General features: G+C 36.9%; 1 protein-coding gene across 2 annotated transcripts in view; it reads right to left on the bottom strand.

Annotated features, from left to right (window-relative positions):
• The window catches only part of LOC105261532 (uncharacterized), a 92,886-nt gene that overhangs the window by 26,692 nt on the left and 39,415 nt on the right, over nt 1-26,779 (bottom strand). The window contains exons 1-2 of one of the 2 annotated variants that reach the window (XM_059124782.1): nt 7,463-7,792; nt 1,675-1,951 (exon numbers count right to left, since the gene is read on the bottom strand). In XM_059124782.1, the coding sequence (XP_058980765.1) occupies nt 1,675-1,759 (85 nt within the window). In that variant the 5' untranslated portion in view covers nt 1,760-1,951; nt 7,463-7,792. Of the gene's footprint in view, nt 1-1,674; nt 1,952-7,462; nt 7,793-26,779 lie in introns of those variants that run through there. The other variant, XM_059124783.1, reaches the window with a different exon arrangement.

Here is a 26,779-nt window from a genome sequence, read left to right as displayed (position 1 = left end):
AAGATCGCTGGATTTAATTTCAGCTATTTTTACTCGGAGGTGTTTATTTTTATGCAGATTCTAATCTAATCTTTGTAGATCTTGCAGATGATAATGTCGATGGGTGCTATGATATTTATATAGATGATGGTGGGGGGAAATTTTTCTCACAAACCCCATGACCTTAGAAAAAAACGAATGGGTACCACCTGATACCCTGCACGTAGGTTAATAAAGTATCATTGGCAAATAAAGGTCTAGGCGGAACTTGGAGATCGCTTCTAAATTTTATAAATATTTCAAATTTAGTATTTAAAGTTCGTAATGGCTACTACAGGCTATGGCAGAAAATTGTCCGTGCAGGTTCACGTCTTCGTATAGCCCCCATAAAAATGGTGCCTCCCGATATTCGGTATTTTGATGATTTTAGCGGCATTATTCACCGGAATTTGGTATTTGAAGTTCGTAATGGATATTACAGCCTATGACAGAAAATTGTCTGTGCAGGTTCACGTCTTCGTATAGCCCCCATAAAAATGGTGCCTCCCGATATTCGGTATTTTGATGATTTTAGCGACATTATTCACCGGAATTTGGTATTTGAAGTTCGCAATGGATGCTACAACCTATGACAGAAAATTGTCTGTGCAGGTTCACGTCTTCGTATAGCCCCCATACAATGGTACCTCCCGATATTCGGTATTTTGATGAATTTAGCGACATTATTACCCAGAAATGTTTCAAATTTTGTATTTAAAGTTCGTAATGGCTACTACAGCCTATGGCAGAAAACTGTCTGTGCAGATCCACGCCTTCGTATAGCCGCCATATAACGGCACCTCCAGATATTCGGTATTTTGATGATTTTACTGACATTATTCACCGGAATTTGGTATTTGAAGTTCGAAATGGATCCTACAGCTTATGACAGAAAATTGTCTGTACAGGTCCACGTCTTCGCATAGCCTCCATGGTACGGTACGGTACGATATTATGATGATTTTAGCGATATTATTCACCGGAAATGTTTCAAATTTAGTATTTAAAGTTCGTAGTGGCTACGACAGCCTATGACAGAAAATTGTCTGTACAGGTCCACGTTTTGGTAAAGTCTCTATATAATGGTAGCTCCATATGTTCTGTATTTTGATGATTTTAGCTACATTATTCATCGATTTTCTTTTCAAGTTTCGCATCTGAATATTGTAATGGCTTATGTCAAAAGTTGTCTATGCAGGTCAATGTCGTCGTATGGACCCCAATATAACAGCTACATATGGTATTTTTAAGATATTAACAAAATTTTTAAGGGATTTTATTTTATTTTTTTTTTTTTTTTTTTTTTTGAAAATTGCCAAATTCGTTCCAAATTGAGGCGTGTATTCGAAGTTCGGCCCAGACGAAATTACAGCTGTTTTTTGTTGCCTTATATTTCCAAAAGTTTAGAAGTTAAGAGTCATAATCTACTAAGACGAATTTTGTAGATATAATCATTTAGTGGCTTATTACAGCACTCACACATAGTCTAATTAAAAATACTAAGCCCATAAAAAAAGTAAAATAAACATAAATACTGTCCTATTTTCTGGTAATCACACATTTGAGTTACACCCCCGTACACCCTCTACATGTCGTAAACAATAACATTAAAAATAATACATTTTTATTTCACATTTGTTTTTAATAAATATTTACCTGATAAGCATTGAGATGTAATAACGGCAACTAACACAGTTAAATACAGCATCATTTTGTTTGCATTTGTTGTTGTGGCAGCCATAATTTATGTGAAGTTTAGTTTTGTTGTTGTTATTATTATCTTAAAAATATATATATTTAAGCACTATTCTATTGCGTTTATCACAAGATCTGTTTTATTTTCTCTTTTCTTTCACTCTTTGGTCTCGCTGATCACTTTAAGTTGTCAAAATTTCAATCTCCCAACTGTTTACATTACGACGTTGAATGAAATCTGTAAATAAATTGTGGAAAAATAACATATTAAATATTAAAAAAAAATAATATATTAAATATTTTTATTATTTTTTGTTTATATGAAGATGTTGAATAATAAATTTGTTAAATTTTAACAGAATGTAAATAAAATGGGACAATTTTTATGAGATGTAAATCATGCAAAGTGAGTAATACACTTAGAAACCAGTAAGGAAAAGTCAAAAGTCGGACGGGGCCGACTATATGATGCCCTATACCACTATGCATATTTAGTAGAGCTCCCGTAACCTCAGCATTTGGCTATAGAGCAGCTACAACTTGGTTTCAGAGGGTACTAATATATGCGAGGCATATCCAATTCGGAATCGATTTTCACTAAATTTGACGAAGACATTTTTATACCTTATGTGTTTTGGAGGTTTTATAAGTTTGATTGGGCCAAAATGTATGTAACACCACGAAATATTGGTTTCCCATATAGGAAAGTATATATGGATCTTCCTATCTCGCTGAGCTGAGTCGATCTAGCTATGTATGTCCGTCCGTCCATCTGTCCATGTTGTGGCCCGATCTTCACGATATTTAGAATGGAGGTGGGGCTAGGGCCAGAATAGATGCCTATTGCTTTTGGAGATAATCGCATAATATTTAGGAGTTGAAATGAAATGAAAAATTTCTTGATTTTGATCGAAGCGGAAGTTAGCATGTGGCTCGGGCTTAGGGCTTCTAATTCCAATTTTTATGGTCGTCAGGTAATATTTAGAGGGTGAAATAGGCCATAACATTTGTGTTAAGTAAAATTCAAATTTTCCATTAAACTGCGAATATTTTTAATCCCGACGAAATCACAAATAGACAAACAGGTCAATCCTGACCGTTGCGTAGATGCCGATAGTAAATATATCGGATATGTAGCGAAATATATACAATGTATTTAAACAAAAGAAGGGTATGTTAGCTAGAATGCAAATTTTTAATTTTTAATACGTGGAGTGGGCAAAAAAAACATTTTTATATAAAAGTATCTGAACTCAAACGTGTTCTACTTAAAAATAAAAATACCAATAAGACCATTTGGATAATTCTGTTAAACTTTTCAAAAAAAAAAAAAAAAAACACAAAAAAAAAAACGGGAACCTCTATAGGCAATTTTATACTTCAAAAACTGTCATCTATCAAATCTTCTTAAATAGCAAATTAGAAACAATTTCGGGAGGTACCTGGACCTCTATATACTATGTTCCGCCACCATAGCTAGAACACATTACGAACTACAAATACCAATTTTTAGACAAATCCGTAGAAAACTGTGATAAAAATCATCAAAATAACGAATATTGGGAAGTATCGTGGTATAGAGGTAATACAGCAACGTGGACCTATACATACAATATTTCGCCACCGGAGCTAGAACCCATTACGACTTACAAATACCAATTTTTAGACAAGTCTGTGAAAAAATGTGGGGAAAATAATAAAAATACCGAATATTGGGACGTGATCGTTATATGGACCGATATATCTCATTTTCAATACCAACCATCCTAGATACAACACAAATTATTCCGGCAAATTTTAAAGCTCTACGTCAAATAATGTAGGCTGTATCGTGACTTCAACCGGCAGACGGACATCGTTAAATCGACTTAGAATTTTATGCTGATCATGAATATATATAATTTATGGGGTCTCCTACGAATATTTAGGAATGTTAAAATGAACAAGTAAAAAAGCTGTAAGTTTGGCCGGGCCGAACTTTTAATACCCTCCACCATTTGGTACAAATTTGACAATTTCCAAAAAAAAAAATAAATAAATAAAATCCGTTAAAAATTCTGTTAAAATCTTAAAAATACCGAATGCCTATACGACGACGTGGACCTGCATAGGCAACTTTTATCATAAGTTATTACAATATTTAAATGCGAAACTTGAAGAAAAATCTGTTTATAATGTAGCTAAAATCATCAAAACACCGAATATCGGGGGGTACGGTATATGGGGGCTATACGAAGACGTGGACCAACATGGCCCATTTTCTGTTTTATGCTGCAGCATCTATTACGAACTTCAAATGCCAACTTTGAAACGATTCCGGTAAATAATGTCGCTAAAATCATCAAAATACCGAATATCAGGAGGTACCGTTGCATGGGGGCTATATTATAACTTGGGCCTACATGGCCCATTTACGAACTTAACCTGCCTACTGGCAAAATATACATGTGTGCAAAATTTTAGCCTTCTATCTCAATTCGTTCGAAAGATAGCGTGATTACAACAGGCAGACGGACAGACAGACAGAGGGACGGACAGACAAACAGACGGACATCGCTAAATGGACATAGAATAGTTGGGTTTAACTTGGGTATTTCAAGGAGTTAGAAACGGAATGACAAAGTTAATGGGCAATAAGAGACCTCAAAGTCCTCTAAAAATACTTTTGCCATATTTTATCGACCTCAAGGTCCCCTATGGACCATAGGAGATCTCAAACCCCCTATGGACAAAAGGAGACCTGAAAGTCTTTTAGAAATACCTTTTCTTAAGTGTATCGATCTCAAGGTCCCGTATGGACAATAGGAGACCTCAAAGTCCTCTAGAAATAAAGTTTCTAAGGTTCCCCATGTACAATAGGAGATCTCAAGATCCCCTGTGGACAATAGAAAACCTCAAGGTCCTTCATGGACAATATACGCCGAGGTGTAGGTTATCATAAAATGTTGAAAATGTTTAACTTTTGTGAGGGAGGTACCAAAAACAAGTAAAAACATTAAGTTCGGCCGTTCCGAATTTTTAATACCCTCCACCATTGGGTAAATAAAACATGTTTATATAAACGTATCTGAATTCAAACGTTTTCCACTTAAAACTACAAATGCCAATAAGACCATTTGGATAATTCAGTTAAACTTTTCAAAAAACACATAAAGTGGACGAAGGCGTTATATAGGGCCATACCAAAACGGGAACCTCTGGTACCTCCCCCACAAAGGGTCACAATTTTGAATATCCATGAAGCTCTTTAAAAGCATTCAGACTTGGCACATCTCAATATTTCTATCAACACAAGATCTATTAGAGAATGGGTAGAGATCGGACCATTCCTTCTGATACCTCCCACACAAAGGGACGAAGTTTTGAATAACCAAAACGATTATAAAATGCAAAATTAGCATCTGGTTGCTTTCATACTTCACACATTATTCCATCCATCGATACAAGATATGTTACGAAGATGGGAGTATATAGGACGATTTCTTCTGCACCTCCCCCACATGGGGCTCAAACGCTAAAAGAAAGCGAAATAAGCATCCAACACTCTTCAAATTTCACACACAAACATTTTTGCTAACACATGGTCTATTGTGAAGATGATATATATCTGCGAAACCCTTCTGGTACCTCACGCACAAAGGGTCACAATTTTCAGTACTTTTATCTATCAAAATTTGCGAAACAATTTGCTAGAGGCTGTATATCTGTCGACAAATCTGATTGACTTTTTATACCCTCTGTCATGGAGGGTATATTAAGTTCGTCATTCCGCTTGTAACTCGTCGAAATAATCATTTTAGACATAACAAAGCACATATATTCTTGATCAGTGTAAAATTTTAAGCCCTGTCCGCAAGTCTGTTCTGATCACGTTAGGGTCAAAACGAATAAAGATAGGAAGCTGAATTTTTGCACAGATCTGTGTTTTGTCACATTATTCAATGGAATTGTCTGAAATTCTACAAAAGGAGTTCCTTCCGAGTACTTTGCCCCCTGAAAGAGTATTGTCTATATAGATCCATGATATCATATATCCTCCATATAACGGTACCTCCCGATATTCGGGAAGTTCCTTCTAAGCAATTTACCCCCCGGAAGAAAAATGTCCACGATATCGTATAGGCCAAATACAACAGTAGATCCCCCTCCCCCGGTATTCGGCATTTCATGATTTTAGCGACATTATTTACCGCAATTGTTTCAAGTCTGGTATTTCAAGTTCGCAATGGCCTGTGACAGAAAATTGCCTTAAAGCCCCGATATAACGATATCTCCCAATATTCGGTATTTCGATTATTTTACAGACATTTTTCACCGGAGTTGTTTTAAATTTCGTATTTATAGTTCGTAATGGGAACTACAGTCTATAGCAGAAAATTGTCCATGCAGGTCCTGGTCTTCATATAGGCCCCATATATAATAGTACCTTCCTATATTCGGTATTTTGACGATTTTTGCGACATTCACCGGAATCATTTTAAATGTTTTATTTGAAGTTCGAAATAGATACTACAGCTTAACACAGAAAATTTTTTATGCAGGTCCAGGTCTTCGTATAGCCCCCATATAACGGTACCTCCCTAATTCGGTATTTTGATGATTTTAGCAACATTATTCACTGGAATTCTTTCAAATTTGGTATTTGAAGTTCGAAATATATACTAAAGCCTATGATAGAAAATTTTTTATTCAGGTCCCGGTCTTCGAATAAGCCCAATATATAAGAATCTCCCTATATTCGGTATTTTGACGATTTTAGGTAGAATATTCACCGGAATTGTTTCAAATTTCGTATTTAGAATTCGTAATGGTCTATGAGAGAAAATTGTCTATGCAGGTCCACGCCTTCGTATAGCCCCCATATAACGGTACCCCCAATATTCGTAATTTTGATAATTTTATCTTCAATATTCACATACTACAGCCTCTGACAGCAAATTGTCTGTGCAACTCCACCTCTTCGTATAGACCCCAATATAACGGCTATATTAGGTATTTTTAAGATTTCAACAGACTTTTTAAGGAATTAATTATTATTATTATTTATTTATTATTTTTTCTTTTTCTTTTTTGAAAATTTCCAAATTCGTTCCAAATGGTGGAGGGTATTCAAAGTTCAGCCCGACCAAAGTAACTTTAAATTTTTTCTATATTTAAAAAAAAAAATACACTTTACTAATGGGGTTTCCGAGGAATGAATTTAATATACTCGTATAGTGTCCATGTCGGAGGGCATAAAAATAACTCTTCCTACTTTGTTCTAAAATAAGTAGTGACTCCCAGAAACTGTCATATTTCTTTTACTACAAAATCATAAAAAAAAAATTATTTCTGAAGGAAATGAACGAATTTCCGCAGGTCACCACTTCACTGCATCAAAAAATGCTTGTTTAAAATTTTTAATTTAATAATCAAGTGTAGAAATTTGTGTTTAAATTGTCTTAACGCCTGCACATTTTTCATTTTTTAAATAACTGAGGAAATATGCCAACAACAACAAAGAAACACACACACTTAAGACGCTGCAACTAAAACCGTAATTACAGAAAATGTTTGAGACGATAGGAATTGGAATTTCTTAAACGCGACACACAATAATAATGAGAACTAACACACATTAGATTAGCTTGACAGTTTTGAAAAAAAAAACTCAAAAGAAAAACAAAACAAGACTGGCGGACTGACCAACTGCATTCGAAATGCAGTAGCCACACAGTACAACAGTTCGTTCGAACACCAGTCAACGTACTTTTTATGAATTCAATTTAAACGCAGCAGCAGCAGCAACAACAGACCACTCTTCCACTTTAATTCTTTTGTTTGTTTTTTTTTTATGGATGAGGAATATTTTTCCTTCAAAACTCAAAAATTTTTTCAACACTTCGTTCTTTTATTTTTCTTTTGAAAAAACACAAGTATAACGGTTTTCTTTGCTTCGTTTGTTTAACGATCACCACCCGACTATTTACGGAATTGCGCGTAACGATCAACTTGACAGGCGAACGGCTCAGATGAATCTGAATTTTGAAAATGTTACTTTTTTTCAAATCGTAAAAAATTATGAAAACACAATAACACACACTCGCACACTCACACGCACGCAGAACGAAGGCACTAGCACTGGGCAATGGCAATGCAGCAACAAGAATAATAACAACAACTGCTGCGACGACAACGACAAAATAACCGCATTTAACCGAACCGACGACTATACAACACGATCGCTTAGCTGGCTGGCGGGCTGGCTACCTGGCTAGTAGCTACCTAAATGTAAATGAGTGAAAACCCAAAACATCAATAAAACCAATGAGAACCCGATCGGTATTGTAAGTAAATAAAACTGAATACCCTGGGTTTTGAAATAGAGAACGCATAGTGTTTTACAATTGTTATAAGAAAGAGAGCGAGAGAGAGTGAAAATGAGAGTATTCTCCTTAGATTTTAGATGGAGATAAGCCAAAAGAGCTTCAGACTTTAAACTGTTTGCTAGTTGTCTTCTCAATCAATCACTGATAATCAAATAATTCTTAGGGGATATGAAAGAGAGGGAATAGAGAGAGAGTGCCATAGAGAGACATTAATCGGACAGCAAGAATTGCTGTTAAAACTGTTCAACGGAAAAAACGAAAATCTCGGAAAATCTCATTTTCGCATAGAATACCCTACAACATTTTGTGGCACTTTTACATCTGAAGAACTCTTCTACACACAGAAGGCCTTCTGCCGCTCTTCTTTAACCAAAATACCTTTTGCAGCTTCTATTGCCAGAAGGCCTGCTGCAGCTCTTCTACGCCCAGAAGGCCTGTTTGAGCTCAGAAAAGCAGCTTCAGCTCCTCTAAAGCCAGAAGACCTTTTGCAGCCTTTCAATTGCCAGAAGGCCTTCTGCAGCCTTTCCATAGCTAGAAGGCCTTATGCGGCCTTTCAATAGCCAGAAGGCCTTCCACAGCCCTTCTATATCCAGAAGACCTTCCGCAGCTTTACTATATCTAGAAGACCTTCTGCAGCCTTCAGCTCTTCCAGAGCCAGAAGACCTGATTCAACTCTTCTATAGCCAAAAGACCTGCTACAGCTCTTCTATAGCCAAAAGGCGTGCATCAGCTCTTCTATAGCCAGAATACTCGCTTCAGCTCTTCTATGGGCAGAAGAGCTGCTTCAGCTTTTCTATAGCGAGCGATGGGCAGAAGAGCTGATTCAGTTCTTCTATGACCAGAAGGTCTTCTGCATCTTTCCTATGGCCAGAAGACCTTCTGCAGCTCTTCTATGACCAGAAGGCCTTCTGCAGCTGATTTACGGCCAGAAAGCCCTCTTCGGATCTTCTACAACCAGAAGACCTTTTTCGGCTCTTCTATAGCCAGAAAGCCTTCTTCAGATCTTACAGAGCCAGAAGGCCTTCTTCGGCTCTTCTACAACCAGAGGACCTTTTTCGGCTCTTCTATAGCCAGAAGTCCATCTTCTGTTCTTCTATGGCCAGAAGGCCTTCTTCAAGTCTTCTAAAGCCAAAAAAAAACTTTTTTCAGGTCTTCTATGCCCTTTAGCCCTTTATACGATTTTCTATGGCCAAAAGGGCTTATTCAGCTGCTTCATCTCTTCTATAGCTAGAAGACCTGCTTCAGCTCTTCTATAGCCCGAAGAGCTGCTTCAGCTCTTCTATAACCCGAAGAGCTGCTTCAGCTCTTCTATAGCCCGAAGAGCTGCTACAGCACTTCTATAGCCCGAAGAGCTGCTTCAGCACTTCTATAGCCCGAAGAGCTGCTTCAGCAAATCTATAGCCCGAAGAGCTGCTTCAGCTCTTCCAAAGCCAGAAGGCCTTGTTCGGCTCTTCTATAGCCAGAAGACCTGCTGCAGCTCTTCTATAGCCAGAAGACCTGCTGCAGCTCTTCTATAGCCAGAAGACCTGCTGCAGCTCTTCTATTGCCAGAAGACCTGCTTCAGCTCTTCTATGGGGCAGAAGACCTGCTTCAGCTCTTCTATGGGGCAGAAGACCTGCTTCAGCTCTTCTATGGGGCAGAAGACCTGCTTCAGCTCTTCTATGGGGCAGAAGACCTGCTTCAGCTCTTCTGTAGACAGAAGACCTGCTACAGCTCTTCTGTAGCTGGAAGACCTGCTACAGCTCTTCTGTAGCTAGAAGACCTGCTACAGCTCTTCTGTAGCTAGAAGACCTGCTACAGCTCTTCTGTAGCTAGAAGACCTGCTACAGCTCTTCTGTAGCTAGAAGACCTGCTACAGCTCTTCTATAGCCAGAAGACCTGCTTCATCTCTTCTATAGCTGAAAGAGCTGCTTTAGCTCTTCTATAGCTGGAAGAGCTGCTTTAGCTCTTCTATAGCTGGAAGAGCTGCTTTAGCTCTTCTTTACCTGGAAGAGCTGCTTTAGCTCTTCTATAGCTGGAAGAGCTGCTTTAGCTCTTCTATAGCTGGAAGAGCTTCTTTAGCTCTTCTATGGCCAGAAGATCTGCTGCAGCTCTTCTATGGCCAGAAGATCTGCTGCAGCTCTTCTATGGCAAGAAGATCTGCTGCAGCTCTTCTATGGCCAGAAGATCTGCTGCAGCTCTTCTATAGCCAGAAGACCTGCTGCAGCTCTTCTATAGCCAGAAGACCTGCTGCAACTCTTCTATTGCCAGAAGACCTGCTTCAGCTCTTCTATGGGGCAGAAGACCTGCTTCAGCTCTTCTATGGGGCAGAAGACCTGCTTCAGCTCTTCTTTGGCCGGAAGACCTGGCACAGCTCTTCTATGGCCAGAAGACCTTCTGCAGCTCTTTTACGGATAGAAGGCCTTCTGCAGCTCTTTTACGGATAGAAGGCCTTCTACAGCTCTTCTATGGCCAGAAGATCTGCTACAGCTCTTCTATGGCCAAAAGATCTGCTACAGCTCTTCTATGGACAGAATACCTGCTACAGCTCTTCTATGGACAGAAGACCTGCAACAGCTCTTCTATGGACAGAAGACCTGCAACAGCTCTTTTATAGCCAGAAAAGCTCCATCAGTTCTTCTATGGCCAGAAGACCTGCTTCAGCTCTTTTATAGCCAGAAAAGCTCCTTCAGCTCTTCTATAGCCAGAAGATCTATTGCAGATCTTTTATAGCCAGAAGACCTGCCTCACCTCTTCTATAGCCCGAAGGCCCTCTGAAACACTTCTATGGCCAGAAAACCTTCTGCAGCTCTTCTATGGCCAGAAAACCTTCTGCAGCTCTTCTATGGCCAGAAGACCTTCTGCAGATCTCATATGGCCAGAATGCCTTCTTCAAATCTTCCAAAACCAAAAAGCCTTCTTCAGGGCTTCTATGCCCTTTAGCCCTTTATGAGATTTTTCTATGGCCAAAAGGGCTCATTCAACCTTTCTATAGCCATAAGGTCTTCTTCAAGTATTTGAAAGCCTTCTTTAAGTCTTCTCTTGCCTTCTTCAGTTCTTCTATGGCCTTCGTCAGGTCTATTATGGCCTGCTTCGGCTACATCATCAGAGAGCGCAATCAGCCATAATCGAGCCGCAATCAGCCTTCTGGCAGTAAAAGAGCTGCAGAAGGCTTCTTCATCTCTTTCAAAGCCAGAAGGCCTTTTTCGGCTCTTCTTTGGTAAAATAACTGCTTCAGCTCTTCTATGGCCAGAAGACCTGCCTCACCTCTTCTATAGCCGAAAGTCTATCTTCGGCTCTTCTATGGCCAGAAGGCCTTCTATAGCCAGGAGGCCTTCTTCAAGTCTTCCAAAGCCAATAAGCCTTCTCCAGATCTTCTATGCCCTTTAGCCCTTTATAAGATTTACTTTGGCCAAAAGATCTTTTTCAGTCCTTCTATAACCAGATGGACTTCTTCAAGTCTTTCAAAGCCAAAAAGCCTTCTTAAGGTATTTTATGGCCTTCTTCAGGTCTTCTATGGCCTTCTTCAGGTCTTCTATGACCTTCTTCGGCTACATTCCTAAACAAAGGCATGTAGCGTAGAAACCTGTCGACAATGTCGAACTCTACCCCTTTTCCTCTTCAATTGCTTCTGATTTTCCCAAAATAGACCAATTGATAAGAGAAAGAGAGAGAGAGAGAGAGAGAGAGTAAAACAACAGCCATCTATTTGATTTTCTATTTTTGAATATTAAAACTTTATATTAGAAAAAATGCAACAAAAAAACTCACTCAAATACAAAGTGCAATCAATTTATGTAAAATAGACGAAAACTGGAATTTGTTGTTGAAAAATAAATTTTGAAATTTTTATACCCAAAAAAACCAGTAAGCGCTGGACAACAAACGAAAGCCACAAAAACAGGCCACTTTGTAAGACTTCAGATTACCATTACTAACATAATGCGTACAGTGGAGGTGTGGCATGAAAATGAAAGAGGGAAACTTGTTTTAGGAAAATGATTGGGGAAAGAGGTGTGTAAAGTTACAAGTTAACAATTTATCATTTATTAACCGTTCCAAATGTTTATTGTAAGAAAATCAATAACCAATCGATTCTTTCCTTCTTATTAACTTTCTTATCAACATCTAATGAGTTCTTGGCAGACATGCCATAGTAATTTCCGCGAACCCTCAACTAATGTATACCCCCTTCTCGGAAGGGGGAAAAAGTAAGACCACAAACATTAAATGTTTAGAAAATAAGCCGAAATTATTCATTGAACTAGGGGAAGATTCCTGGAAGTAAATAAAGCAACGACAAGGCCAATGAAACGGCACTGGGTCACAGGCTCCTCCCGCAATGTAAGGTGTAAAAAATAATTTACTTTCATAAAAATTGGAAATTTAGATCATCGTATTGGCGGCAAATTCCATTCCTGAGTATCAGATTGTTTGACAAAATCCTATCTCCATCAGGAAATATTCTTATAAAAGATTCTTCCCTTGAACTCTTCATAAACCCCTTTAACATTATTTGGGTTTATGTTATTGTTTTTATGTTGTTATGATTTTTTTTTCATACTTTTCCGTTGTAAAATAAATGTTTATTTTATTTAATATTTTTCTTGTTGTTGTCAATTGCCATCATCATCTTATCATTTCAGGTTTTCAGCCGCCCCAGACCGCTTGTATCTGAAAATTGTTTTGCTATTGATTTTTTTCTTTTTTTCTTTCGAAGAAGTGTTACTCTTGATTTTATTTCAGTTTCTGGGGTGATTACTTGGTGTGGATGTGGATCTCCACCAAAGAGGCGCAATCAGCCAACATTGAGAGGTTGTTGTCTGTTGGAGGTGGTTTCAACCGGCGATTACCAAACGTCACTCGATAACGATGACGTATCAATACAATGGATTGGGATGATGATCTTCATTATCATTATTATAAAAATGATAATGATGTTCATAGTCATTATCATTTGTGCAAATATTAATCTGGAGTATTGACACACAATTTAAAATATATATATTTGTGTGCGTATATATCAGTGAAGAATTGGTTGTACCATTTGAATAGAATTTCGAAAAAAATGAAAGTGAGAAGGGATATTATTTTTTCTATAGCCAGAAGACTTTCTGAAGCTTTTCTAAGACCTTCTGAGTCTCTTATATAGCCAGAAGATCTTCTAAGGCTCTTCTATATCCAGAAGATCTTCTGAGACTAGTCAGAAGATCTTCTTCAGTTTTTCTATAGCTAGAAGGCCTACTGTAACTTATTATAGCCAGAAGACCTTCTGTAGCTCTTCTATAGCCAGAAGGGTTACTTCGACTTTTCTATAGTCAGAAAGTATTTTTCGGCACCTGCTGCAGCTCTTGTGTACCAGAAGAACTGTTTAAGCTCTTCTATGGCCACCAACCTATGGGCCTACTTCAGTTTTCCTATGACCAGAAGGCCATTTTCAGCTCTTCCGAAGCCAGAAGGCCTTCTTCAACTCTTTAATAATCAGAAGACCAGCTTCAGCTCTTTTATGATCAGAAGACATTATGCAGCCCTTCTATAGGGCCTGTAGAAGGTCTTCTATAGATAAAACATCTTCTGTACCTCTTTTGCAGCTCTTCTATAGCCAGAAGACGTTCTGCATTTTTTCTATAGCCAGAAGGCGTTATTTAATTCTTTTATAGCCAAAACTATAGCTACAGCTGTACAGCTCTTCTATAGTCAGAAGACATTCTGCAGCCCTTCTATAGTCAGAAGACATTCTGCAGCTCCTTTATAGCCAGAAGACTTTGAGCAGCTCTTCTATAGCCAGGAGACTTCCAGCAGCTCTTATATAGCTAGAAGACTTTCTGCAGTTATTCTATAGCCAGAAGACCATCTGCAGCTTTTCTATGGCCCGAAGACCTTCTACAGCTCTTCTATAGCCGGAAGACTTTCCGCAGCTTTTCAATAGCCGAAGACCTTCTGCAGCATCTCTATATCCAGAAGAACTTTTGGCTATACCAAGAAGGCCTTATTTACTTCTTCTAGAGCCTTCTGAAACTTAATTTGACGAAACAAATATAAACCAAAATTCAGAGATTCAGATTAACATTTTATAGAGAATATTTCTTCAACTGACACTTTCCTTAAATATGCCAAAATGTCTTCAATACCTTTCATTTTAAAGTTTACAGAGGAGGATATTTGTAAAACCATTGCACAATGTACCCACATCCAATTTTTCTGATCAAAACAATTTTAAGGTCTCCATATGTAAACACTAGAACCCAACAGTGGCCTCATGGTACATATTTCCAAAATCACCCCCATATCTCAATTTCAGAGACCAACATGGACCTCACTATCAAATTTAAAGATTCCATACCTATACCGGGATCCTGGGTCAATGCTTTCAGCCAATTTAGTACCACTTAATACTTTTTGAACAATTATGATACGCAATTTCAAAACTATCTTCATTTCTCAACCTCCGATGCCAACAGTGACCTCAATATCAAATTTCTGGATTCTATCCCTTCACCCAATACCAAATGTAGTACCATTTAGTAGGTACTTTTTAGTAGGTATTTTCAAAACCACCTCCATATTTTAACATATCCCTTCACCCAATACCCAATTTAGCAATATTTAGTACTTTTCGGACAATTATAGTACTCATTACCAAAACTACCTCCATATCTCAATTCCAGATGGCAACAGAGATCTCAACATCAAATTTGAGGATTCCAGCCACATCTCACCACTCAATACGCAATTAAGTACCATGTAATACTTTTCATACATTTCAAGTACAAATGTCCGAAACCACCTCCATATGTCCAGGCTATAACTAACAGTGACCATAATGAAATATAATATTTCAAGCACTGCCTGTTTACCTAATACCTAATTGTACCAGGTACAGTACTATTTAGTACTTTTCCTGCACTTGTAGCACATATTTCCAAAACCATCTTCAGATCTTGACGACAGATGCCAACAAAAACCTCAATATCAAATTTTGAGGATTCCAGCTCTATCCATTCACCAAATACCCAATTTGGTGTCATTTAGTACTTTTCGAACAATCAATCAATCAGAGATCAATATCGAATATCGGGATTCCAGACCCATCCCTTCACCCAATACCAAATATAGTGTCATTTAGTACTTTTCGTACCATTAATGTACACATTTCCGAAACCACCTGCATATGTCCAGGTCATACATTAACAGCGACCCTAATACCAAATTTCAAATTTAAGGCACTATTTATTCACACAATACCAAATTGTACCAAATATAGTACTGCTGAATACTTTGGGTGTACCATGTATTTTCCTATTTTTAAAACCACTCTTTATCACAAACCAACCACCAACAGGGACGCCAATAAAAAATTTCCAATTTTTGTTTACCATAATCTAAATGTTCCAAATTTAGTACCATTAAGTACAGTTCGTACACTTAGCACACATTTTTGAAATCATATATCAAACTAACTTTCCAACCTTGATTTTCATTCAAAATTTCAAGTTTTTAGCTCTATCCTTTCGCATAATACCAAATGGTACACTGTTACAAGTTTAGTACCATTTCAGAACTCTTAGTACAAATTTCCGAAAATCTTTTGGTATATCTATCCTGCTCTCCATCAGTGACTCTCATTCCCAATTTCTGAATTCTAGCTCATTTCACTTATCCAATACAAAGTATTTAAATTTTAGTACTTTTCTTACCCTTTTAGTACGTTTTTCCAAAAATTTGTCCTTCGGAATTCTTAATGTACTCAGGAAGGATTTTTATGCTCAAAATGGATTTTAAAGACCTTCGACGAAGAGAAGACCATGCAAGGGTCCCCTATGTGCAGGAAGGGTCCCCTATGTGCAGGAAGGCCTTCCGTTGACAAAAGATTTTTTAAGGCCTTCTGTCGAATTAAGAGTTTTAGAACATTGGAGGCCCATTTTTCTCTTTACCGTTCTCCTCTTCTCTCTCTCTCTCTCTCTCTCTTTAATCAGTTATAAGAAACTCAATTTTGTGGTATCAAACATTTGGCCAACTACCGAATGGAATTTCCTCTCATTACCAGAAGCAACATTCCAATTTATTTACCATATATATTTACCTTTTCTACCTGCTAAATAGCAATTTAGCCTAAAAATAACCATAAAACCGTTTTTTCTTCGACAAATACCATACTTCGTTTGTTTAGCAATTCGTGAGCTATAAACCGGGTTCATTATGGGATCCCTGTAAATATTTGCCTTCTTTCATTTAACGATTTGTTGTTAATCTCTACTTAAATGTGTTAATGAATTAAAAAATCCAACAGAATTATTTTTTTTTTTTTCGGTAATAATATTTGACAATGTTTATTATGTGAAATGACCACAAGAAGAAGAACAACAACAATTGTGGATTTATTCAAATTACCTGTTGTTGTTGGTGGGTGGGTGTTAAATGTTTTAAACGTTGCCTTTGTGAATGGTTCGAACTGGTTGTGAGTGGTTGTAAGTGGTTGTCAAACACGATTGATTAATTATCGATAAAACGATGGGTTGAATGGAAATAGGAACCTCAGGTGAAAAATTAAGACTAAGAAGCCATTGGATATGTTACCTGTCAGATAAAAAGGGTGGTTTGGCTCCATTTATGGACACTGATTAAAAATTAAAATTAAGAGGACTATATGTGGAGATATGTGGAGCACACCCACATCCTCTAATTGAAGATTACTCATAGGTTAAATAACTTCCGGAAAGGCTTTTATGAAAGTCTTTTAAATGGTGTTTATCTATAGAAGGTCATTAAAGGATCTCAAATCTGCAGAAAAAAATTTGTACGAGAATTAAAATTCTTCCATCTATAGAAATTATTTGAAATACCTCCAATCTTTACAAGGTTTTCCATTTTAGGAAGACATTCAGAGGATGCTTGGTTATATGCTGAAGATTCTGAAGAGATTTGCTATTAAGGACGACTGAATAGTTACTTCGTCTTCCCTTTAGAATTTCTTTTATCTCAGAAGTTCATATGAAAGATATTTTAAAATTTCCTCAATTTTTAGACAAGTTTTTTTTCTTAGAAGGACGGTCCGATTCAACCATATGGCTATCAAATGAAATATACCCTCTATGTTTAGTATAGTATTCCATTTTCATATTTCGTGCCTCATGGAAAAAAAAGGGTTTTAGACCCTAGGTCTCTTTGGATCAAATCCGTTTCACGATATTTGAAGTCGATCTAGTGATGTCCGTCTGTCTGTATGGCTGGCTGGTGCGCACGATAACTCTCGAAGGGAGCATCCAATTTTACTGCTCAGAAAGAGAAATCATAATCGTATATTTGTCCAACTTTGAAAATCCTAATGCTAGGTAACGTGCGAAAAATTTGGAATAATTTTAACTTTTTTAAAATATGATGTAGGAGTCCGCTTATCTTCAAATTAAACATATCACAATATTTTTATTAACTCATGGTCTGGTGTAAAGATGGAATATATCGGTCCACTCCATCTGGTACCTCCCCTACAAAGGTTCAAAATTTTGAATATCAATGAAGCTCATAAAACACGAAATTAACATCCCATTTCATTCAGACTTGGCACAAGATCTGTTATAAGGATAGTAGAGATTGGACCATTCCTTCTGGTACCTACCCCACAAAGAGTCAAAGTTTTGAATAACCAAAACGATCATAAAATCCGAAATAAGCATCCAGTTATCTTCATATTTCGCACATAGCATTATTTCAACTAACACAAGATCCGCTGTAAAGGGTAAGAATTTTGAATAATTATAACTCTTATAAAATGAGATGTAAGTGTCTTCAAATTACACAGATCAGAATATTTTAATTAACCCAAGGTCTGGTGTGAATATGGCATATATCGGTCCACTCCTTCAGGTCAAAATTTTGAATACTCATGAAGCTCATAAAAGGCCAAATTAACACCCGATTATATTTTGACTTTGCACCCCCCAATATTTCCACCAACGCAAGATCTGTTATGAAAAATGGTACATATCGGACCATACCTTCTGGTACCTACTCCACAAAGGGTCAACATTTTAAATAACCAAAACGATTATAAAATCCGAAATAAGTATTCGGTTCCCTCAATATTTCCCACATCCCGTTATTTCTACTAACACAAGATCCACTGTGAAGGTGAGATAAAACGGTCCACTCCTTCTTGTATCTCCCCCACAAAAGGTCGAAATTTTCATAAAATATTTTTGCACAGAAAGAGAAACGATAATCCAATTTTGCTCCAACTTTGAAAATCCTAATATTTTTATCAGTGCTACGCCAGGTGCGAAAATGGACAATATCAGTCAACTCCAACAAGTACCTCTCCCACAAAGAGTCAATATTTTGAATAATTACAACTCATATAAAATTTTATTTAAGAGTCCGATTGTCATCCATTTTCAGACAGCGTAATAATTTTAGTAACCCAAGGTCTGGTGCCAAGATGGAATACATCGGTCCACTCCTTCTGGTACCTCCCCCACAAAAGGTCGAAATTGAATCTGAATATATTATAAAGATGGTAGAGATCGGACCATTCCTTCTGGTACCTCCCCCACAAAGGGTCAAAATTTTGAAAAACCAAAACGTTTATAAAATCCGAAATAAACATCAGGTCCTCTTAATATTTCACCCGTCCCATTATTTCCACAAACAAAAGATACGTTGTGAAGATGGGATATATCGGATATATATATATATTTGATACACAAAGACTCAAAGTTTTGAATATCCATGAAGTTCATAAAAAGCGAAATTGACATCCGATTCCATTCTAGACTTGGTTAATGCCAATATTTCCATCAACACAACACAGTTCAAACCTGGCACGTCGCAATATTTTTATCATATGTATTTAAGTCCGATATGAAATGGCCAATATTGGCCTATTCCTTCGGAACCTACTGCATAAGGGGTTAAACATTTGAATAATCATAACAGAAATCAAAATATATTTATATAATATAATAATATAATTTATATAATAAAGGGTATACATCTGTAAATAAACTTTGAACTAGTTTTCTCTTTAAATTTGAATATTAATACGTTTCAAAAAAAAAAATCGAAATATGATAAACCCATTCGAACACATGTTAAAAATATGAAAAATGTGAGTTATGATGTGTGTTAAAATTTATAAAAATCTGTACTTCGGCATACATATAATTATAACTTCCGATCATAAATGGAAATTAGTCTGATTAAATATTTAAGGCTACTCAGACTTTCACACAGATTTCTTACATGCAAATATATGACCTCCAAAGCCTCTAATTTCAAATACAAACATTTCAAGTGTTTACAACACTACCCAGCATTTATTACGAATTTCAATTTCAATATTTGGCTACTACGCCAGGTACTTAGTCTGGTTTTCCAATAACGTATTCAAATCTTGCCATAAACACTTACAACAAAGCCCAACTTACAACGATCTACCCAACAGCTATTACCATTCTAACGAACAGAGCACGGTTGTACTTTAAACGCTCCCACCACCTCGCCACCATCACTGCCAGTCAGTGTGACTGGCGGGTGGTGGTTGGACCAGTTGACGCTATTAACACAATATTCCCGGGTAGTTTTAACCAGTTTAAACACGTTCAAGCCGGTGTTATAGAAAATTTCAAAATACCAAGAACGCAGCGACGCCAAAGCGCTATGACAACAAATAACACGTTCTACGGCGATTCGGTGTGGTATTGTTTATAGTTGTTTGTTTTCATTATTAATTTTTATTTTATTTTATTTTTTTTTTTCAAACCTAGTTGTTGTTGCTGCTGTCATTTCCTCTCTGGCAATAATTATTGTGTAAAGAAAACTTACCATAAATAGCTGGATGCATAACCAGGTATTATATCATCGCGTAAACCTGTCAAAAGACAATTTAGCACAATATTTTAAGGACTGGTGTGAAAATGAGAAATATCGGTCCAATCCTTGTGGTACCACTCCCACAAAGGGTCAAAATTTTGAATATCCATGAAGCTCCTAAAACACGAAATTAACATCCGCTTTCATTCAGACTTGGCATATCTCAATATTTCCATAAAAACATGATCTGTTATAAAGATGGTCGAAAAAGGGTAATTTCTTCTGGTACCTCCCCCACATGGGCTTCAAGATTTTGAAAAACAAAACGTTCAAAGGCGAAATAATCATCTAACTCTCTTCAAATTTTACACATACAAACATTTTTGTTAACACAAGATCTGTTGTGAATATGCTAAATATCTGCGAACCCCTTCTGGTACTTCACCCACAAAGGGTCACAATTTATAATTTTGAATACTTTTTTCTTTTTTCCTTCTGGTACTTCACCCACAAAGGGTCACAATTTATAACTTTGAATACTTTTTTCTGTCATAAATTGCGAAACAACTCAGCGATTCTTTACAACTTCCTATATCTAAATATATGTCTCTCAACCAGAATCCCGAGATGAATGTAGAATTTTTGATTTCCTTGTTGCAAAATGGTCAGGCTTAATCCCTTTATTGTTGTTTTTATAAAAACAACGTTTGTTTATAAGTGGAGAACGATGGTAATGTTTACCAGGGGGTAAGGCAGGGAATACCTAGGTTTCGGAAAGAGCCACCTATCCTCATCCGATGAATAATATAGTTGAAATCATCAAAATACTGAATATAGGGAGGCACCATACTGGCTATACCAACATGTGGACCTCTACAGACACTTTTCTGTCATGGGCTGTAGTATCCCTTGCGAACTTAAAATACCAAATTTTATCCAGTTTGAACTTCAAATACCAAATTTGAAATATTTCCGGTGAATAATGTCGCTTAAATCACCAAAATACCGAAAATATGGAAGTACCATTATATGGGGTCTATACCAAAACGTGAACGTACATGGTCCACTTTCAATACACTTTCAATAATAATAGTTCTGCAGACTCAATATACATAAGAGTAAAATTTTATCAACCTACTTCATTTCGTTCAGAAGCCACAGTGATTTCCACAGACGGACGGACATATAATTTTATGCTGATCAGGAATATATATAGTTTGTGGGGTCGAAAATGTATATTTCGAGGTGTTACAAACGAAATGACAAACTCCTCAATACTGCGGTGGAGGGTATAAAAGTGGAATACTTCGATGTACCTCACCCACATTTTAACATTTTCTAAAAATTATCCGATATCTCATATAAAGTGAAGTAAGTAATCGATAAAGCCCAAACCTGGAACGCCGCAATATTTATATCGTATTTATTTAGGTCCGATACGAAATAGACAATATTGGCCCATTCTCTCAAAATCCGAACATTGGCTAAGGTTATACATCTGTCGGCACAACCGACCGATACTCTTTTTACTTGTTTTTAGTTGTACTTTGACTCTGAACCATTCTCTGTTTTTCCAATGCCAAGAAAAGATATGGTCCCCTACCCCTTAATTCCGTGGACTTTAGTCATTCATTTTACTGTCAATCTATTAGATCTTTTGTCGTCAATTGAGATCACATATTACTTACGCACACCTCCTTCAACAAACCCCTTGCCTTCTTCAAATATTTCGAATAATAATATTATTTTTTGTTTGCTAAAGTAAAAACAAAAACAAATTTGAATTCAATTAAAAAAACGTTAGTAAAATAAAGTTAAATACGGGCACGTGATCTAAATCTCCAAATAAAAAAAGAGAAAAACAAAACCGGAGACAGGTAGAAGTGAATCCCCCCACAAAATAAGCAGCGAAATAAATTTAATCTCCAATTAAATTCAAAATCGAACAAAATGATTTGAATATTTTTTGTTGAAAAACAAAACAATGGGTGCGGGGCAGCAGATACACATTTGAATCTCTTCATGCTATAAATTATAAATTCTTTACAGCCCAGATGTCCGCAAAAATTTGCACAGCATCAAAATGCAGAGCTTTGCGTTCATCCACCTTGACTGATTCCTTAAAATAATTAATTAATAATTAAATTGTCATTAACTAAAAACAATATTCGCCAACATTAGGAACCTTAACGGGATCTGGTTTTGAGAAGATTTTTAGTTCTACCACTTCTTCTTATGACTGTCAAGGTGGCGGTCAGACATTGCAATAGCATTAAAGTATTTGTCCCAAATTTGCAAAGCAAAGCACAATGAACTCTCTCTCCCTCTCCCTCTCTGATTCTCAAGCAATATGTTGTGGTCGGCCTTTACTGCAGCTAGGTATTTACTTATACTATTAGGTACCTATAGATGGATTTACAGTGGAACCTCCACCATGATATATCAATTGAAAGCGATGTCCACCTTGAACTATATTCCAACTGGTTTGCCCACACCTAAAAAGCAAATTGTTGACCTGTATGTACATACTATGGAAATTTATATAGGGTGAGATGAAAAAGCTGCAACCAACTTCAGACTGCTGTCATTTCTAAGCCACTCGTCCGACAGCTGTTAAAATTATTCCAGTGACAGCTCATTATATTGTTTACAAGCGTACAAAAGCATTTGGTGAGAATTTTCCAGAAAAAAAGTTATTCGTAATGGAATTCAAGCGTGGTAGAGTGATTTCTTTATATTTCGCTGGAAAACCACAAGTGGCTATCGTTAGAGCACTCCAGCATTTAAATGTGAATAAATCGTTTGTGTCTCTTACCATCGCTCGTTACCGTGATACTGGTAGCCTAGCCCGACGTCAAGGAAGTGGACGGAAGAAACCAGCAACATCAGCAGAAATGGTTCGAAATATAAAGAAGCGACTTGATCGAAATCCGCGTCGCAGTGGCCGAAAAATGGCTCGTGAGCTGAACATATCGCAATATTCAATTCGGCAAATATTGAAAAATGAGCTCGGGGTAAAGCCATTGAAATTCCAAAAAGTGCAAGAACTTACACCGCAACGGAAAATAATAGACTCAAAAGAGCTAAAGAGCTGCTTGGCTTGGCCGAAAGTGATGAACTTCCGAATTTGGTTTTCTCCGATGAGAAAACATATCAGTAGTCGTCCAGAAGTTTGTAAACAAACAAAATGATCGTGTTTACTTGCCAAAGAGGACAGCTGAAAATATGCACCTTTGGTTGGCCACCAGAACTCAAGCGCCGGCCATGGTGATGGTGTGGGCCGTCATAACAACCGATGGTCGCTCTCCGCTCGTATTAATCGACCCTGGCATCAGAATAAATGCCGAATATTATCGCGAAAATATTCTGGAGATTGTATTAAAGCCTTGGGCACGCAAACATTTTGGCCGCAGACCTTGGACATTCCAACAGAACTCAGCACGCCCCACTCAAGAGTGTTTACAAAATGAGGTTCCTTGCTTCATTTCCAGAGCACAATGGCCCCCAAAGTCTCCGGTTACTAATCCGTTGGACTATTGTGTCTGGAGTATTTTGGAAAGCAAGGTTGGCACTAAAAAATAGCAAAGTGTCAAACACCACGATAAAGCGCTTTGCCAGGAATGGGCCAAAATACCGCAGAGCAACATTCGGGCAGCGTGTTATGGTTTCATTGGCCGTTTGAAGACCATAATTCGTGTCAAAGGTTACCAATTCTTAAATGTTGATGCTATTTTCCACATTTTATGCTTTCACTTAATAAAAACAAGTAAAAAAGCTGTAAGTTCGGCCAGGCCGAACTTTGAATACCCTCCACCATTTGGTACGAATTCAACAATTTTCAAAAAAAAAAAAAAATAAAAGGATTTTAAAATTCTGTTAAAATCGTGTAGCCGTATATTAGAGTCTATATGGCGACATGGACCTGCATAGGCAACTTTTGTCACAAGGCAACTTATATCACAATATTCAAATGCGAAACTTGAAAAAAATCTGTTTATAATGTAGCTAAAATCGTCGAATATAGGGAGGTACCATGGTGGTTATAAAACGTGGATCTGCACACAAAATTTTTTGTCATAAGCTGTTATATCGAACTTCACGAACTTCAAATGCGAAATTTGAAACAATTCCGATAAATAATGTCGCTAAAATCATCAATATACCGAATATCGGGGTGTACCGTTATATGGGGGCCATACGAAGACGTGGACCTGCACAGACAATTTTCTGTCATAGGCTGTAGTATTCATTACGAACTTCAAATGCGAAATTTGAAACAATTCCGGTAAATAGGTTCGCTAAAATCATGAGAATACCGAAGATCGGTGGTACCGTTAAATGGGGACTATACGAAGGCGTAGTCCTGCACAGACAATTTTCTGTGATAGGTTGTAGCATCCATTACGAACTTCAAATACTAAATTTGAAATAGTTCCGGTAAAAAATGTCGCTAAAATCGTCAAAATACTGAATATTGGGGGGTACCGTTATATGGGGGCTATACGAAGACGTAGACCTACATGGCTTATTTTCTGTTTTGTGCTGTAGTATCCATTACGAACTTCAAATACCAAAATTGAAACAATTCCGGTAAATAATGTGGCTAAAATGATCAAAATACCGAATATCGGGGGGTACCGTTACATGGGGGCTATACGAAGACGTGGACCTACATTGCCCATTTTCTGTTTTATGCTGTAGTATCTATTAAAAACTTTAAATACCAAATTTGAAACAATTCCGGTAAATAATGTAGCTAAAATCATCAAAATACCGAATATCGGGAGGTACAGTTATATGGGAGCTATCCGAAGACGTGGACCTATATAGCCCATTTTCAATACCAAAAGTCCGGCAGACATAGTACACATTTGAGTAAAATTTTATCAACCTACTTCATTTCGTTCGGAAGCTAGAGTGATTTCCACAGACGGACAGACGGATAGACGGACAGACGGACGGACATTGATAAATCGACATAGAATTTTATGCTGATCAAGAATATATATACTTTGTGGGGTCTAAAATGTATATTTCGAGGTGTTACAAACGGAATGACAAACTTAATATACCCTCCATACTATGGTGGAGGGTATAAAAATGTAAAAATTATGGCGTTTGACTTTGTTGCAGTTTTTTATCTCACCCTGTATAAGTCACCAATTTACTACACTTGTAATGAGAGGTTCCACTGTTTTTTTTTTTTCAATTTTATTTAAATTTTTTATTTTTTCTAATTTTGCCCTCTATGTTTTACTATCGCAAATTCTATTACTTTTTCTTTGCAAATTTATTTATAGTCATTGTTTTGCTTTATACGCCCCATCTTCTTCACTGCAGTTTTGGCACCAACACGTCTATCTGTCGCTGAGTATATTGTATTGAAAGTAAAACAAAACAAATTTGCGTCGAAGTAAATCCCAAATATCAGGTGGTCGTCGGTAAACAGATGTAATTTTTAGATGAAGAAAGACAGAAACGAAAATAAAATCAAAACATAATTGCAATTAAAGGAATTTCTCACCATTGTATACCCTCAGTCAGATGTATACCCTCAGCCAATGTTCGATTATTTAAATGTATTTTGACTTCTGTTATGATTATGTTGACCCTCTATGGAGTTGGTTCCTAAGGAATGGGTCAATATTGTCCATTTCGTATCGGACCTAACTAAATATGATATAATTATGGCGACGTGCCAGGTTTGGACTATACTGGTTACTTCCCTTCACTCTACATGAGATATGTGATTTTTTTGTAGAAAATGTTATAGTCAACCGAACTATTCTATTTCCATACTTCATCTAATATAGACAAAAATATTGGTATGGGCAAAATTACCAGAAAGTCGAACATTTATATAGATATAGCTCGCTGTAAAGAATCTAGGTATTCCCTGCCTTATCCACTGGTAAACATTACCATCGTTCTCCCCAATAAAAAAAACTTTGTTTTTATAAAACCAACCAATAAAGGGATTAGGCCTGATCATTTTGCAACAAGAAAATACTATGGTATCCCGAACAAACATGCCAACACTGTTGTAAAGAATCGCTGACATGTTCCGCATGTTATGACAAATAAAAGTATTGAAAATTGTGACCCTTTTATAGGTAAGGTACCAGAAGGAATGGATCGATATATTCCATCTTCACAAAAGATCTTCTGTTAGTAGAAATAATGGGATATGTGAAATATGAAGAAAACCGGATGCTTACTTCGGATTTCATAATAGTTTTGATTATTCAAAATTTTGAGCCTTTGTGGGGAAGGTACCAGAAGCGGTTCGCAGATATATATATTGTCTTCACACCAGACCTTGGGTTAGTAATATATCCATTGGAATAGGATGTTAATTTCGCGTTTTATGAGCTTCATGGATATTCAAAATGTTGACCCTTTGTGGGGCAGGTACCAAAAGGGGTTCGTAGATATATATCATCTTCACAACAGATATTTTGTTAGAAAAAATGTTTGTGTGTGTGAAACTTGAAGCGAGTTGGATGCTTATTTTGTGAGCGTTTTGTTTTTCAAAATCTTAAACCCTATGTGGAGGTGGTACCAGAAGAAATTGTCCGATATCTACCATTTTTATACCCTCCACCTTGGAAAGGAGGGTATATTAACTTTGTCATTCCGTTTGTAACATCCTTAAATAATCGTCGTAGACCCCATAAAGTATATATATTCATAATCAGCATACAATTCTATGTCGATTTAACGATGTCCGTCTGTCTGTCTGTCTGTTGAAATCACGATACAGTCCACATTATTTGACGTAGAGCGCCAAAATTTAGCAGAGCAATTTTTATTGTGTCTAGGATGGTTGGTATTGAAAATGAGATATATCGGTCCACGTTCTGGAATATTCCCCATATAACGGTACCTGCCGATATTCGGTATTTTGATGA

The sequence above is a fragment of the Musca domestica genome, unplaced genomic scaffold, assembly GCF_030504385.1.
Source record: "Musca domestica strain aabys unplaced genomic scaffold, Musca_domestica.polishedcontigs.V.1.1 3, whole genome shotgun sequence".
NCBI classification, from domain to species: domain Eukaryota; kingdom Metazoa; phylum Arthropoda; class Insecta; order Diptera; family Muscidae; genus Musca; species Musca domestica.
This window is presented reverse-complemented; position numbering and strand designations above follow the sequence as displayed.